The sequence below is a fragment of the Dicentrarchus labrax genome, unplaced genomic scaffold (genome assembly GCF_905237075.1).
Source record: "Dicentrarchus labrax unplaced genomic scaffold, dlabrax2021, whole genome shotgun sequence".
In the NCBI taxonomy this organism is placed as follows: domain Eukaryota; kingdom Metazoa; phylum Chordata; class Actinopteri; family Moronidae; genus Dicentrarchus; species Dicentrarchus labrax.
Genome location: NW_026136718.1, coordinates 4,415,101 through 4,427,998, shown reverse-complemented (window position 1 = coordinate 4,427,998; position 12,898 = coordinate 4,415,101). Strand labels below are relative to the sequence as shown.

At 40.0% G+C, this 12,898-nt stretch overlaps 1 protein-coding gene across 2 annotated transcripts; it reads left to right on the top strand.

Moving 5' to 3' along the window:
- Window positions 1-10,620: 10,620 nt before the first annotated feature.
- Window positions 10,621-12,636, top strand: LOC127350683 (regulator of G-protein signaling 5-like). Of its 2 annotated transcripts, none has more exons than XM_051377511.1 (5): window positions 10,621-10,766; window positions 11,001-11,084; window positions 11,197-11,258; window positions 11,420-11,586; window positions 11,819-12,636. In XM_051377511.1, exons 1-5 carry the CDS (start codon window positions 10,723-10,725, stop codon window positions 12,032-12,034), a joined length of 573 nt encoding a protein of 190 aa, XP_051233471.1. In that variant the 5' UTR covers window positions 10,621-10,722; the 3' UTR covers window positions 12,035-12,636. The 2 variants fall into 2 exon arrangements, with proteins under 2 accessions (XP_051233471.1, XP_051233470.1); XM_051377510.1 differs by having other exon boundaries at window positions 10,625-10,856.
- The last annotated feature ends 262 nt before the right edge of the window (window positions 12,637-12,898 follow it).

The window sequence follows — 12,898 nt, the reverse complement described above, 5'->3', positions numbered from 1 at the left end:
ATACCCATGGTGCAGTGCTGCCATGACTATGGATCATGGGGAGGATGAGAGGGACAGTTGATTACTCCTCCTGTTCAGCTCTGAGACAAACAACAGAAGTGGCGCGGGAAAAAAACAAAACAAATTTGATTGTCCATGTTACAATAATAAGAGGAATGAAAAAAATAGGTGTGTTTTTATTAGACTATGCAGTCTCTCGTGACTGTGATGATGTAAGTGTAATGCTTTATTTGTCAGTATGTTAAATTAAATGACCCTATTTAAAGTACAAGGCTTTGCTTGCAGTGGTACACCAACAGAGAATTATCAACAACTCTGCAGCTCCATGGAGAATTTTAGCCATGTTCATCAGTTTGGTTTTACAGAACCTTTACTATATGGTTTAGCCTCAGCTCTCATCAACAAGATCTGATAAACCCACTGTACACTACCTGTCCAGCAACAAACGACAGCCAAAGTTAGCAAAAAACAAATATATTAACTGTTCATTGTAGTGCAGACTGTTTGGAAATAAACATATTTTTAGGAAATCATGATCTGTTACAAAATGTACTGTACTATGTGTGCAAATTAAGTGAAAAGGCAGCACTATGCTACTAAGTCTGCTGATGGCAGTATGACAATTTTTTTTTTAGTTGGTTAGTGTAATAACAAATTTTCATTAAAGCTGCAGAAGGAAACTTTTATAAATAACTTTTTTATATATTTGCTGAAACTTCCTGACAGTAAAGTACATAAGAAAGATGATTTGTGGCTCTGGCTCAAGCTATCTCAATGTGCTGTATTATATGTGTCATATGGGTATAATAAAACTATGAAGAGCTGTGTTTTCAACATATCTCCCTTTATACTGTACCCTTATAAACCAAACTCTGATATTCCCATAGGAGTGGATTGTCCACTTGTGTGTTACCTCTTATTTTTAGTCACAAACAACAGTCTCTTGGAATAACAGTACCTGCTGCTCCCTGCTATTGACATTACTGATTGTTTGTGATGATCTCCAAGGCAGCAGGTACATTCGTAGTGTGTGTTTGTGATGTTGACAAGAGTCAAATATCAGTCCTGTTGTTGTCTGGGCCTGCCGTTTCACAACCCCACCATTGGGGTATAGCAGAAAAAAACAAAGCCATTCATGTCAAGTTAATCATTATCAGTGATTACTCTGGGGCCAGCTCTACTGGTAAAGGACCACCTACAGGTCGCAGTCATCTAACTGCTGGAGGGGCTGTTGTTGGAGAGCATTGCTGTTATATTTTATTCATGGCTGTAAAATGTGTCTCAGCTCAGCCAGATAACCCTGCTCCCCTCTCACTATAGTCCACCTGTCTCCAGTACACACTTCACAGACACACTTTTAATAGGTTCATTATTCCACTGAGTTCTGTCAGAATGAATACGATAATGAATCTAGAGGGCTTCAAGGATGTTTGCGGTTAAAATTAGGAGCACACGTGACAGCACAGACGCACACAACACAGATTAAGTCAGAACAAATAATTTGCAATGCCGTGCGACAGCTTTCACTCCTGAAAGCATTCCTCTTTCTAGTATGTAGCACAGCACGGAAAAAATGTACTTGTTAAATAAAAAATGGCACTTCTCTAATGACACAACCAAAACACTTGGAAAGCATTCAGCATTCACAGACAGGGCATGTGCTGTGACACGTGTGCTTGCTGTGGATTGACTCTGAAGACTGCGCCTATTAATCCTTCAGATTATCACAAAAAAGAATCATGTTTGCTGTTTGAAAAAAAATGCTCCTGGTTACCAGTGTCGGTGGTGGACTGCACCAAATACTCTATGTAAATATGTACATAAATACACAGGAAATGACGAATATACACCCGTCATAAAAAGATTAGGTGGTGATATCCAGGAAGCCAGCTCATAGACAGCAAGCAGATGAGACAGTAGCATAGTGATCAAACATTTGATCATATTTAATGTGTTTGTTTGGAGTGGAGCATATGGGTTTGTATGTCTGTCAAAGTAGATGTTGCAAGGCCACTTTAATGGTAAAAGCACTGTTGCAGCACAGTGCTGCTAGTTTTATAGGATGCCTATGTCAGTTGGTAAAGTCAGGGCTACCACCTGGTATTATTTGTGTAGTGTCCAGCTGCTTGTGTAACTTATGCTATACAGTACTGCCTCAGGTATAACTACACACGGACGGTGCACACTGCACTACTTCCATTCAGATTGCTTCTTGAAACTTGAGAAATCAGATGCCTTGAAATAAAAAAGTAAGAAAAAGTAAAGCAGGTGGTCCTTGAAAAATTAAAGTAGGTGGACACATCGTGCATACATAATTAAATACACAGACCCCAACTCCAGCGGGAAATCAAAAGAAAAAGCTCAAAGAGCTCTAGACACAATGTCTGCAACATTTCTGATATTAAATAGTGAAAAAACACCATAGTAATGAACACCAGCAATGACAAACACAGATACATTATTTCACAGATTATGACTTTAAATCTCGGGACAGTTTGCATATTGTAGGCTCGACTGACCTCTGTCTAAACAGCCCCCTGGGAGTAGTTACAGATCACAGTGTTGCTGAGGGGGGAGCACACTCCAGTGGTTATTGTTTAACAGCCACAGTGAGCATCTGGCTGGGCTTGCGGCAGGCTGCTCTTCTCCTCCCCAGAGGAGGATCAGACAGATGAGCAACCTGAGGCCGCTATATGCACACTGCCAGACGGACTCCCACAGAGACCAAACAGGACCACTTCACAAATGTTGAGTGGCTTGGGAAAAAGACAACTGTCCAAGTACAGATCCTCACACTTTTGGTTCAAATTGTGAATATAAGGTTCTTTGTGGGTGGCTCACAGTTCTAAAATAACTTAATATTGGCACCCCAACCAAAACTGAGTAAAGGTAAGTGGCTAACACCCAGAAACATTAGATTTCTTAAAGAATTTTTTAAATTCTGGACCAGATCATAAAGCCTCCTCTTGTGAACCCAGCTTCTAATGAGATTAAGCAAACACTAGAGTGAAGACATTTTTCATAGGACAGTTTATAGTGCAAATATATGCGCTGAAAACAAGCTGAAAAAGATTTGGGCCTCATTTTAAAGGTGTTATGGTATGTGACGTTCCCACGAATGAGAGCAATAAATTAATGCAAACCGTCAACGTAATGTTTGTGGATCTGCATGGCCCATTTTACTTTTAAAGGAATAGTCTGGCATTGTGGAAACTCATATTTGTTGAATAAGTAAATAAGCATGTTTCTCAACATGTCAAACTATTTGGTAACTAATAGTATGAGAAATTTTGAGAAATTTCAAAAAGGACAGGACAGCCTTCGCTTTTTAAAGTGTAAGTAAGGATCGAGGAATGCCTGGCGAGACATGCATTTATACAAGCAGGTAACAGATTATACGATTATACATCTATCTTAAACCAACCTGTCTTTCTTTTTTTTTTTTTTTTGGGTGAATGGAGAAATATCTGCCATTAGTCAAAAATAAAATCAATAAACACTGCAAAAACAGCAGAACCACCGCAAGCTAAATCACTCATCCATTCCTCTTGTTTGGGTTTCCATTTGAAATCTGTCTTATACAGTGCAGATCCGGGCAATCGTTTCCCAGCAATTCATCTTTCTGTTTGAAATTTTCCATTCACTTATTCATTTAAACAGGCTTTCAGCTGTCCCCTTCCGCTCTTTAGTGAGTCGCCGCTCTGAGGGACCTTCAGAAAAAAACAAACAAACAAGCCAATGTAATGCCGGGAAACATTACAGACACTTCCTGTGGCATTGACCCACGACTAGGGTGTTGTTGTTGTTGTTTTTTTCTAATTCACCTTCTCTTCTCCAGCACATACAGACTATGAACACAAACAAGCCACAAACACATGGCTGTACTCGAATATGATTGCTACTACTTTGTTGTCATCACCACTTCCTCAGGCATAAAGTAACACCATGTCTGCAGGGAACCTTATCCACATTTGTCTCCATTTAGTTGTATTGACTGCACAGTGATGGTACACACATGCATCAGTAGCCTGGCAGTACACTGGATGTTCACACATAAGACAACTTGTTCAGTTAACTTTGAGTGTGTCATCAGAACAGCTGCTCAGTGTGTTTGTTCTGTGGCCTAATGTGTACGTTCTGTATTGTGGAAGTGATTTGCGATCGGCATCACAAAGCAAAGCAAATTTAACAGCTGGTTACTGCTTCATGTGGAGACAAAAGAGGCATGTGGAGAGCCGAACTGTCCTCCACACAACAATACTTTTTTAGCTGTGTAGTCATCATCAATAGAAACCCAAGGAGCAAGATGTTCATACCGTTTGTACCTATATGTTCAACGGCAAATTGAATTTTAATTCCAGTTCTGATTCAATATTGCGACAATTTAAAAATGTAAACTTAGATAAAAAATACAGCACTGATGTTCCAGTGGTACATACACTCAGTAACAGTCACTAAATGAAGGCTGAATGTTTTCCAACCAAATTGAAAAAAGTATCAAAACATCCATGTGAGAAACTTTTCAAACCACTATTGCTTATAATCCACCAATGTGCAATCCACATTATGCTCAATATGTCCAATGCTAATGTATAGCCAAAACATGGCTAAAAGTACAATGTTTGTAGCTAGCCCTGTTAGTTGCTGGTGACAAGAGACAAACTTAGACTGCTAACAGCACTTTGACAGTGCATAATTATGCAGTGAAGTAAAGCCAAAGTGGAAGTGTCTTAAACGTGCAATCTTTCTAATGGCCACCAGGGTGCAACTTCATGGACTGCAAAAAAGTTCCTTAGGTTAATTTTCCCATAAGACTCAAAACTACCTCTCAATACCACAGTAAACTGTTTCCCAATGGGTTTATGGTGTCGAACACAAGTCTTCTTCAATACAGCATGATACAAGTCATTCTTGTATGAGCCCATTCAGCGCACCGCACAAAATCCAGATCAATCTGTAAAACTAGGCAGTACTGATCAAATATAAATTTAAAATCCGTTACTGCATTTACCTGTACCCTGTAATTGTACCTGGTTCTCTTCTAAGCATTTCTCATGTGTCTGAAAAGATGTATCTATAATGCGAGAACATTTGTGCCCAGGCAGGCTGCCATTGTTTCATTCGATGGAGGAGTCGAAACAAAGCACAGCCAATAAGCACAGCTCAACTCGCAGTACGTGGCTGACGCAAAAAAATGAAGTGGTCATAATACAAAACTCAAGGATTCAAAATGGTACTCCACAAACCAATGGGTGATGTCATGTTTCACTCATCCAAATGAGCTCTCTCTCTCTCTCTCTCTCTCTCTCTCTCTCTCTCTCTCTCTCTCTCTCTCTCTCTACTTTCTGCATCCACAAGAGTGACTATGCATATGTGGCTTTTAGTAGCTAGGAAATGGAAACTGTTCAGTTCAGCTATGCTTAATTTTGCATGATTTAGATTAGATATTAGATATTTAGATTTCTTTTTAGGCGGGATGCCATCCTGCCCTGACATTTTGACAGCAGCTCTTCTAGTTAAGTTGCCTCTGTGCTCAGGTCCCATGAATTGGGTTGTGGGTTACCAAATGGCGCTGACAAATTAAATGACATGTAGTGTGTGAATTGTGTATGGATTGTGTTCCATAGCAACATGGGTGAAATCAGACTAACTGTGTATGACGATTATTCATTATAAAGTTAGAGGGCCATGCAAATTACAGGAGTTTTCCAGCAGAACCAAGAGGGGGTCCGGAAGAAGGCCTTGAAATATGTCGGGTAGAAGTCAAGGACCTATTATGCCCCTTGCTAGTTTTAAGCAGCAAAAGCTGTTTTTGCACACCACATGTGTAATACTGGATAAATCCCCTGCATTAACATAATACACCATCAAGAATGTATTTTACTTATTTGTACAATGCATCTTTAAGAGGAGAGAGGGCATTTCTTTTGTGTGATCCAATTTCCTATCTGATACAAGTATGGTACAAATGGGGTTAGATTCTAGTTCTGGTTCCAAAACTGCTCATCATTTAATACACATAAGAGGACTTTACACAGCTCCTTGGCCTACTTTCTATGCTAACAGAAAAGTGCTCAACCTCCGAAGGAAAGATGGCTAATAACAAATTGCCATCAGGGTGTAATTTACCATCAAATAACTCACTATTATTGCCTGTTGGTGGTATTTTTGCTTTGTGCTCCTCTGTTACCAGCACCAGGGTGAGAGTGAGGTATCAGGGACCTTATCTGATTTAATGTATTTTTTTTTTTAGTGACAATATGGAGGGTGGCATAACAACATCCCCTGAAGAGAGGATGATCCCACTTCTGCTTTCTTATCCCCGTAGCAGAACCTAGACGGAGGTGAACTGTGAAAGGAGCACGCTGAGCCGAGGATGCACTTTTCTCTCCATCCCAGCTGAGCCAAGATGAAACGGAAAGTTCTTCACTATGCTCAAGATGGACAGCCTGAGATGAAAAAAGACTTCCAATTTCAGGTATCCTGAGGTAAAAGGGCTTACTCCGAATGCAAATAATATGAATAGAATTGTGGGTCGAGGTAAAGTAGGGCCCTGAGACGCAAGTGTCCTGAACTGGCCTCGGCCTCAATTCTGTCCCAGAGGTGATGAAGCAAGCAAGGAGTGAGATGTGACCTTTTATTTGAAACTCACTCATACAGGTAAATGTCACCTCTGGTTTATCAGGATTGCCTGGTGATGCGTTTCCTTGGTGCGATTCAGTATTTAGACTTGACACATTCAAGATAAATTGTCAGGTTTTTTTTGCAGTGTTCTAATATAAAGGCCATTTGAAATTCAGAGCAAATAACTAGTCTGAGGCGTTTCTAAAAAAACAGCACATCAATAATCTAAGATTTTCCCTTGACCCACCTTCAGTCATACTCACAACTGATACAGACAGACAGTTAAAGAGCTCAACATTCAAATGAATCTCTGTCTGTGTCTGTGTCAAATGTATTTTGTTCCTTCACCAATTCTAAAAGAAAGATATTCACATTAGCAACAAAGCCCTCATTTTGCTTCGAAGATATGAGGCCACATTATCTGTTGATCCAGAGAATGTGTTGTTGTGAGGGGAAAAATGCCAGGAGCCACCTTAGAACATGACCGGGTTAAAAATGTGAACACGGGATGCTGTTATTACGGCTTACCCGTTGAATAGCTGTTTGTTAATTATATTCCTGGAAGAGGAATCTTCATTCACAAAGGTAGAACTTTGTCAGCTACAGCTACTCATCTTTCTGGTTACTTGGCCAGAGACCATAGCTTCATTCAACCCAATGCCACCAGGTAACAAATGATTGCAGACAGCTGAGCCCAGACACAGAGAAGGATTCCAATAATAAGACTGAAACCCAGAGTGACTTGTCATAAAGGTTAAAATGTGTCCTTATCCGTCTCAATTTGTACATTTGATACAACTGATTAAGTGAAGTTGTAAGTTATGTTAGTGTATAGGTTAAGACTGAGCTAAATGTGGTGGTTAAGTTAAAGATTTATTTTTTTGTTAAATAAATATAAAACAATCTAAGCACTTGCACTGCAGCTTTATAAACCTTCTTAGTTGTTGTCAAAAACTGTATATGTGTCCCTTCCAAATGAACCACTACCTTGAACAGCTTCAATACAGACACAGATATTTTAACAGAGATGATTGCCTTTTACCAGTAAATGATTACGGTGAACCAATAGACAACAAAGACGTGAGATTTTTCTTGATCAAACACTAAATGTGTCTAAAGTAGCGCATTGTATGTATTAAGTCTGATTTCAACTTGTAATTGTTAAAGCTCCCAAACTAGGACTCTTTCTAAGATTAAAAACAAGGACAAAGACAGTCCAGGGCTTTCTCAGAAAAGCCTCTATACATCCTCAATACTGAGAGCATCACTGCTCGTCATTCAGAGAGTCGATAACCATTTAACCGTATTAACCCATGGACGGTTAGACAGTCATGCCTTGAAACTGATGTACTCTATATTCTCCTAAGGGCAACAATTGGCATCACTAGACGATGGCAGATCAAACAATAAAACTCTCTGTTGCTTATATGTCAGATAGAGATTTCCATTCCATGGAGGGGGGGGGTTTTCTGGGAACGAGAAGATTTTAAAGCGTCACAGCTTTATCTCACCTGTCTGAAACGATGATAACCAATGTTGCAATAAAAATATTAGTAGCAAAGCAGTGGTATATTCATGTTTCTCAGGACCTGTTAGATCCCATGTCTTCAAATTAATTTGGAGTTACAGAATAGGGTTGGAGCCCATACTGATGTAAGGTGTTATTTCCAGTTTGATAGACTTGATGCGTGCGTGTGCTGCACAGCCAGCTTCAAGGACAGCGACTCCCCAGCTTTCGCTCAACAACGCTATACACCTTCGCACTTGTATTCTCCTGTTTCCGGTTGTCCTTTGCCTTTGTTAGTCCCAATGACAAAGAAGTGTGCTGACATCACAGTGTGAGCGTCTGAGTAGGTGAGTGGGTGGCCGGGTTCCCCCAGGCTTCTCGGGCAAACATTTGCTCTTTCCTGGCAATAAATGGTGCAATTAAATCTTCCCCAGCACAATGAATCTGGACAGGTTAGGTAATCCCATGTGCAGTTGTGTTTCCTCCTAGCCGGAGCCATCCACTCTGCATTAACTGACTCAACCTAATCAGCGCTGCGTTGTCTCGGTACACTGTGAGCTCTTGCTAAATGCTTGTGTATCACAGGCAGCACCCTTTGTACTGCTTCCTTTTTAGCCTAGGGATAGTCTGGACTAACTGCTTTAAGGGTGATTTGTAAGTCCTCATTTTGGCAGTGTGTTTCAAAACGACCCATGTGACTAGCTGTTTCGGAAATGACTAATATAATTTTTCTTATTTGACCTATATGGTAAGTGATTGCTAAGCTTTGGCAACGAAACATTGTGACTGAAGGTCAAAAAGATCGTGGTGATTAAAGGAAGAAAGATGAAAGGAATGCGAAGAACGATCTATTTTCAATCGTCTAATAGTCTACTGCCACATTTGCATCAGAGAGGGCCCAGTCATCGTCCACACAACCGCGAAAGGTCACTTGTTGCAAAGGTTGTTTTAAGCATTTAAACAAGTGATCAAAGCCACATGATTCGGTAACACATATATGTCACATTTCTTAATAAAACCACTGACGTATGACAACATATGTTTTTATTAGAGGGGTGTAACATTCCCTTGAATAGAGCTGATCTCATCTATCACACAGCCCTGTTGGGTCTCAATTCCCTGAAATGCCCATGGCTGTAGACTTACGCAACGTGTGCAATACAATGTTTCCACTGTCATTTGGAAAATAGTGTTTGGAGGTCCTTTAATGTTGTATTGGCTCCGGTGGCTCTTGGTGTAGCTTGAAAAAAACAAGACCTTCAAATTCAAAAGTACAGATTACAAAAACAGATTATTATTAATTACTTCGGTTGAATCACTGCTTTAATCCTCTCTCATTTGGAAATACGCCCACTAGGGTCCACTGTAAGTGCAAGTGATGTGTTAGATAATCTAAGGCAATATGTGACTGAAGAATGGTATTGACTCTAATGTCCCAATAATCTAATGTCCCTTTTTAATCTGAATTATATGACAAACAAATCCTAGATAAGAAACCTGCAGCTTGCCATATGGGAAACGGTCCCGCCTCGGCTTTATTGTGTCGAGTAGTTGGTTGTACATCCAGCTTGCTTACAGTAATATAATTAAACAAAGTGAATTACCACATTTCCTTTCCAGCATTCCCTGGAATTAACACTTTTATCAGGCCCATAAAGAGTCTGATTGCTTTTACCACCAGAATGGTCCTTTATCAACCTGCCTGTTTCTTCAATTATGCCTTTTTTGTACAGAGCAGGAACATGAAGCAGGAACAAATGAGTAAAGGACAACACAGGATGTTATGAGTGGATTGGCTTGTTGGGTTATACCATACACACAGACCGATAGACTGAAACTTTCATTTATACAGAGGCAAGCTCTGTGTTGTAAAAGGCTGTAATTGATGACAAAACACAATTTTGAAGCTAACTGGTATTTGAAAAAAACTAATAAAAGACTAAATATGACAAATACATGACATCAGAAGACAAAGGTGTCACTTAATAGTGACATTCAATGGGTGTTGTTGTTTCAGTGTATAAGGAAAACTATGAGAAATGTACACGTGTGCCAAGTTTAAGATTATTTTCAAGGATGTATTGTGTAGCTGGTGAGCTCATACAACACTAAATATATACAGCATTTTCAACTCTAGACACCATTCTAACACCTGGACACAGGATGAAATTAAATTTTTTATTCTCACAAATAAGTTGTTTTGAAAGAGAAGGTTGAATGCAAACACTTAAAGATTAACTGTGGGGTGTTTTCAGGGACATGCAAGAAAAACATAGCATAGAACATCATCATTTTACAGTAATTTCCCAGCCTCGTCCTTGTATATACTCCCCCGTTTTTCACTCCCTCCCTCCTTCCCTGTCTCTGTCTTTCCCTATCTCTCTCTCCCTCTGCCTCTTGCTCTCTCTTTACCTCTCTGTGATTGGCCGAGAAGGCTGATGACACATCAGAGGCAGGGGAGGTTGGACTATAAAACCTCTGCTCCGGCTCTGTTCAGACACTCAGATCTCGCTCCTTACTGAGCTTTACTAAACGGATATTTAACCACCACCCGACCAAGACACTACCCCTACCAGCTCCAACCTGCTGCTATGTGTAAAGGACTAGCATCGCTGCCCACCTGCTGCCTGGAAAGGTACATGAAGCTTCATGCAAACATTCACATGGGATTAGGATTACAGGATATGGAAGACAGCTCTGCTGTTTTATCTGTGTGCATCTGCATGTAAGCATTTGAGAAGCTAAAATAGAAGTTCTAGGTTGTGCTAAATTAAGACTTTGTACTCAGTGTAGATTTTGCAAATGGCTTATAAGTATGCAATGAAGGTCTTGGGAAAAATGTGTCTAAACTGTTTTCTTTGCCTCACAGGGCCAAGGAGCTGAAAGCAAGGCTGGGAAGCATTCTGCAAAAACCCAACTGGAATCTATCCAGCTGCAAAATGGGGCACAATAAGTAAGCATCATTCTGTACTAATATATTATTACCAATTTATTTTACATTTATTGTCACTGTGTGCTTATTTAAAAGTCTGGGTTGAATCTAACCTTGCTTCATCTATTTTCAGGCCAACCATGGAGGAATGCCTTAGGTGGAAACAGTCCTTTGAAAAACTCTTGTCCAGCAAATGTAAGTAAATATCTAGATATTTGCAATTTTTGAGACATTTGCACACAAAAAAGCACATGTAAATGCCAGTAAAGGCATATAATAGCTACACTTACAGACACATGCACCCCCTGCGGGACAATTATGTACCATAAGTAATCAAATTTCCTCTCTTTCCTCAGATGGACTGTGTGCCTTCACTGCCTTCCTGGTATCCGAGTTCAGCGAAGAGAACATCGCGTTCTACTTTGCCTGTGAGGATTACAGGAGTACCAAATCTCCTGCCAAATTATCAGCCAAAGCCCAGAAGATCTATGATGAATTCATCGGCAGCGACGCTCCCCGGGAGGTAAGAAAGCACCAAATCTAAATCTTATAAAATTAGATGAACTCCCTTTCCTTTTCTTCCTCACATTTCTACCTGCACTGTAAAACTATATATTTTACCATTTCTTTTTTACACCAAAACCAACCAATTTAATTTATGTGCCTAGTTAGGCATTGTACGTATAGACACTAGTTTCTCTAAATTGGACAAAAAGAGACTAATCTGGTTCTGTCTTCTTGTTCCCTTTTACCAGATTAACATTGACCACGAAACTCGTGATATCACCAAAGCCAACATGCTGGAGCTGTCATCTTCTTGCTTCGACCTGGCCCAGCACAAGATCTACATGCTCATGGCCAAAGACTGCTACCCTCGGTTCCTCCGCTCTCCAGCCTACAGGGACCTAGTGTGCCAAGCCAAACCAAGCGCCAAGGCCACCAAGCCGCCCCGGCAGGAGAAGAAGGCGTGAATATCTCTCCGTGAGCTGATGGAGAATTGTTAGTGTTAGCGGTCGCCTTAAGGGTTGAGAAGGCAAGACAGGCATAGCGTTAGGTGCTGCATCATGAAGCTGGACGCAGTTGCAGACACAGAGATCGTGACGATCTAGAAAGCGGCAGTGGATGAGCGCATTCTGTTGGCTCTGTCCATTCGAAGATATGGACAGATTGAAGGGAAATGGAAAATGGAGGAGAAGTTGATGCCTTAAGTGGATTGTGTGAATACAGATGATGTTTGGACAGCAAAGTCAAGGGAAAGTGTATCACACTGAGACAATCAAAAAAGAAGGGCAGGAGAAGTGGGAAAAACACTTTTCTTTACAATTAGGCAAATTTTTGTGATTGTGATATATAATGTCCCTCTGTCAGATTCTTACACTGTTTGTGAACAGGCATGTAGGATACTTTATGATTTTGTATTTATTTGTATTTATTTGACTGTAATATATTTGTTGCATTTTTACCAAACAAAGATGAAAAATGTGCAATTTAATTTATAAGATAATATTTATATCACTGTTTTCTTTTTTTACTTACCAGCAAATAAACTAAATTATTTGAAAAACTAGTAAAATGTGTTGTCCTTTCAGATATAAGATGAGCACACCCACACACTTATGTATAATGCAGTTGCACTAACATTTCAGTTATTATGACACTTTGAGCCTGCAGCAAGGGTATTTTAAGTATCTCATTTAGCCCAGTGACATAGATTAAACATCCAATGTAAACATACAGTCAGGTGAAGTTTGCATGTAGTTCTGCAAATACCTGGAGTCTGATCTGATTATCTGATTTAAAAATGACTGATATATTTGTTCTCTATCATGAGGCAG

Bases quoted from the DNA above. Each gene is read 5' to 3' on its own strand.
- LOC127350683 (XM_051377510.1), top strand. From the start codon at position 10,723: ATGTGTAAAGGACTAGCATCGCTGCCCACCTGCTGCCTGGAAAGGTAC. The intron at 11,085-11,196 runs GTAAGCATCATT...ATCTATTTTCAG, and splicing joins TGCAAAATGGGGCACAATAA to GCCAACCATGGAGGAATGCC. The intron at 11,587-11,818 runs GTAAGAAAGCAC...CCCTTTTACCAG, and splicing joins GCAGCGACGCTCCCCGGGAG to ATTAACATTGACCACGAAAC.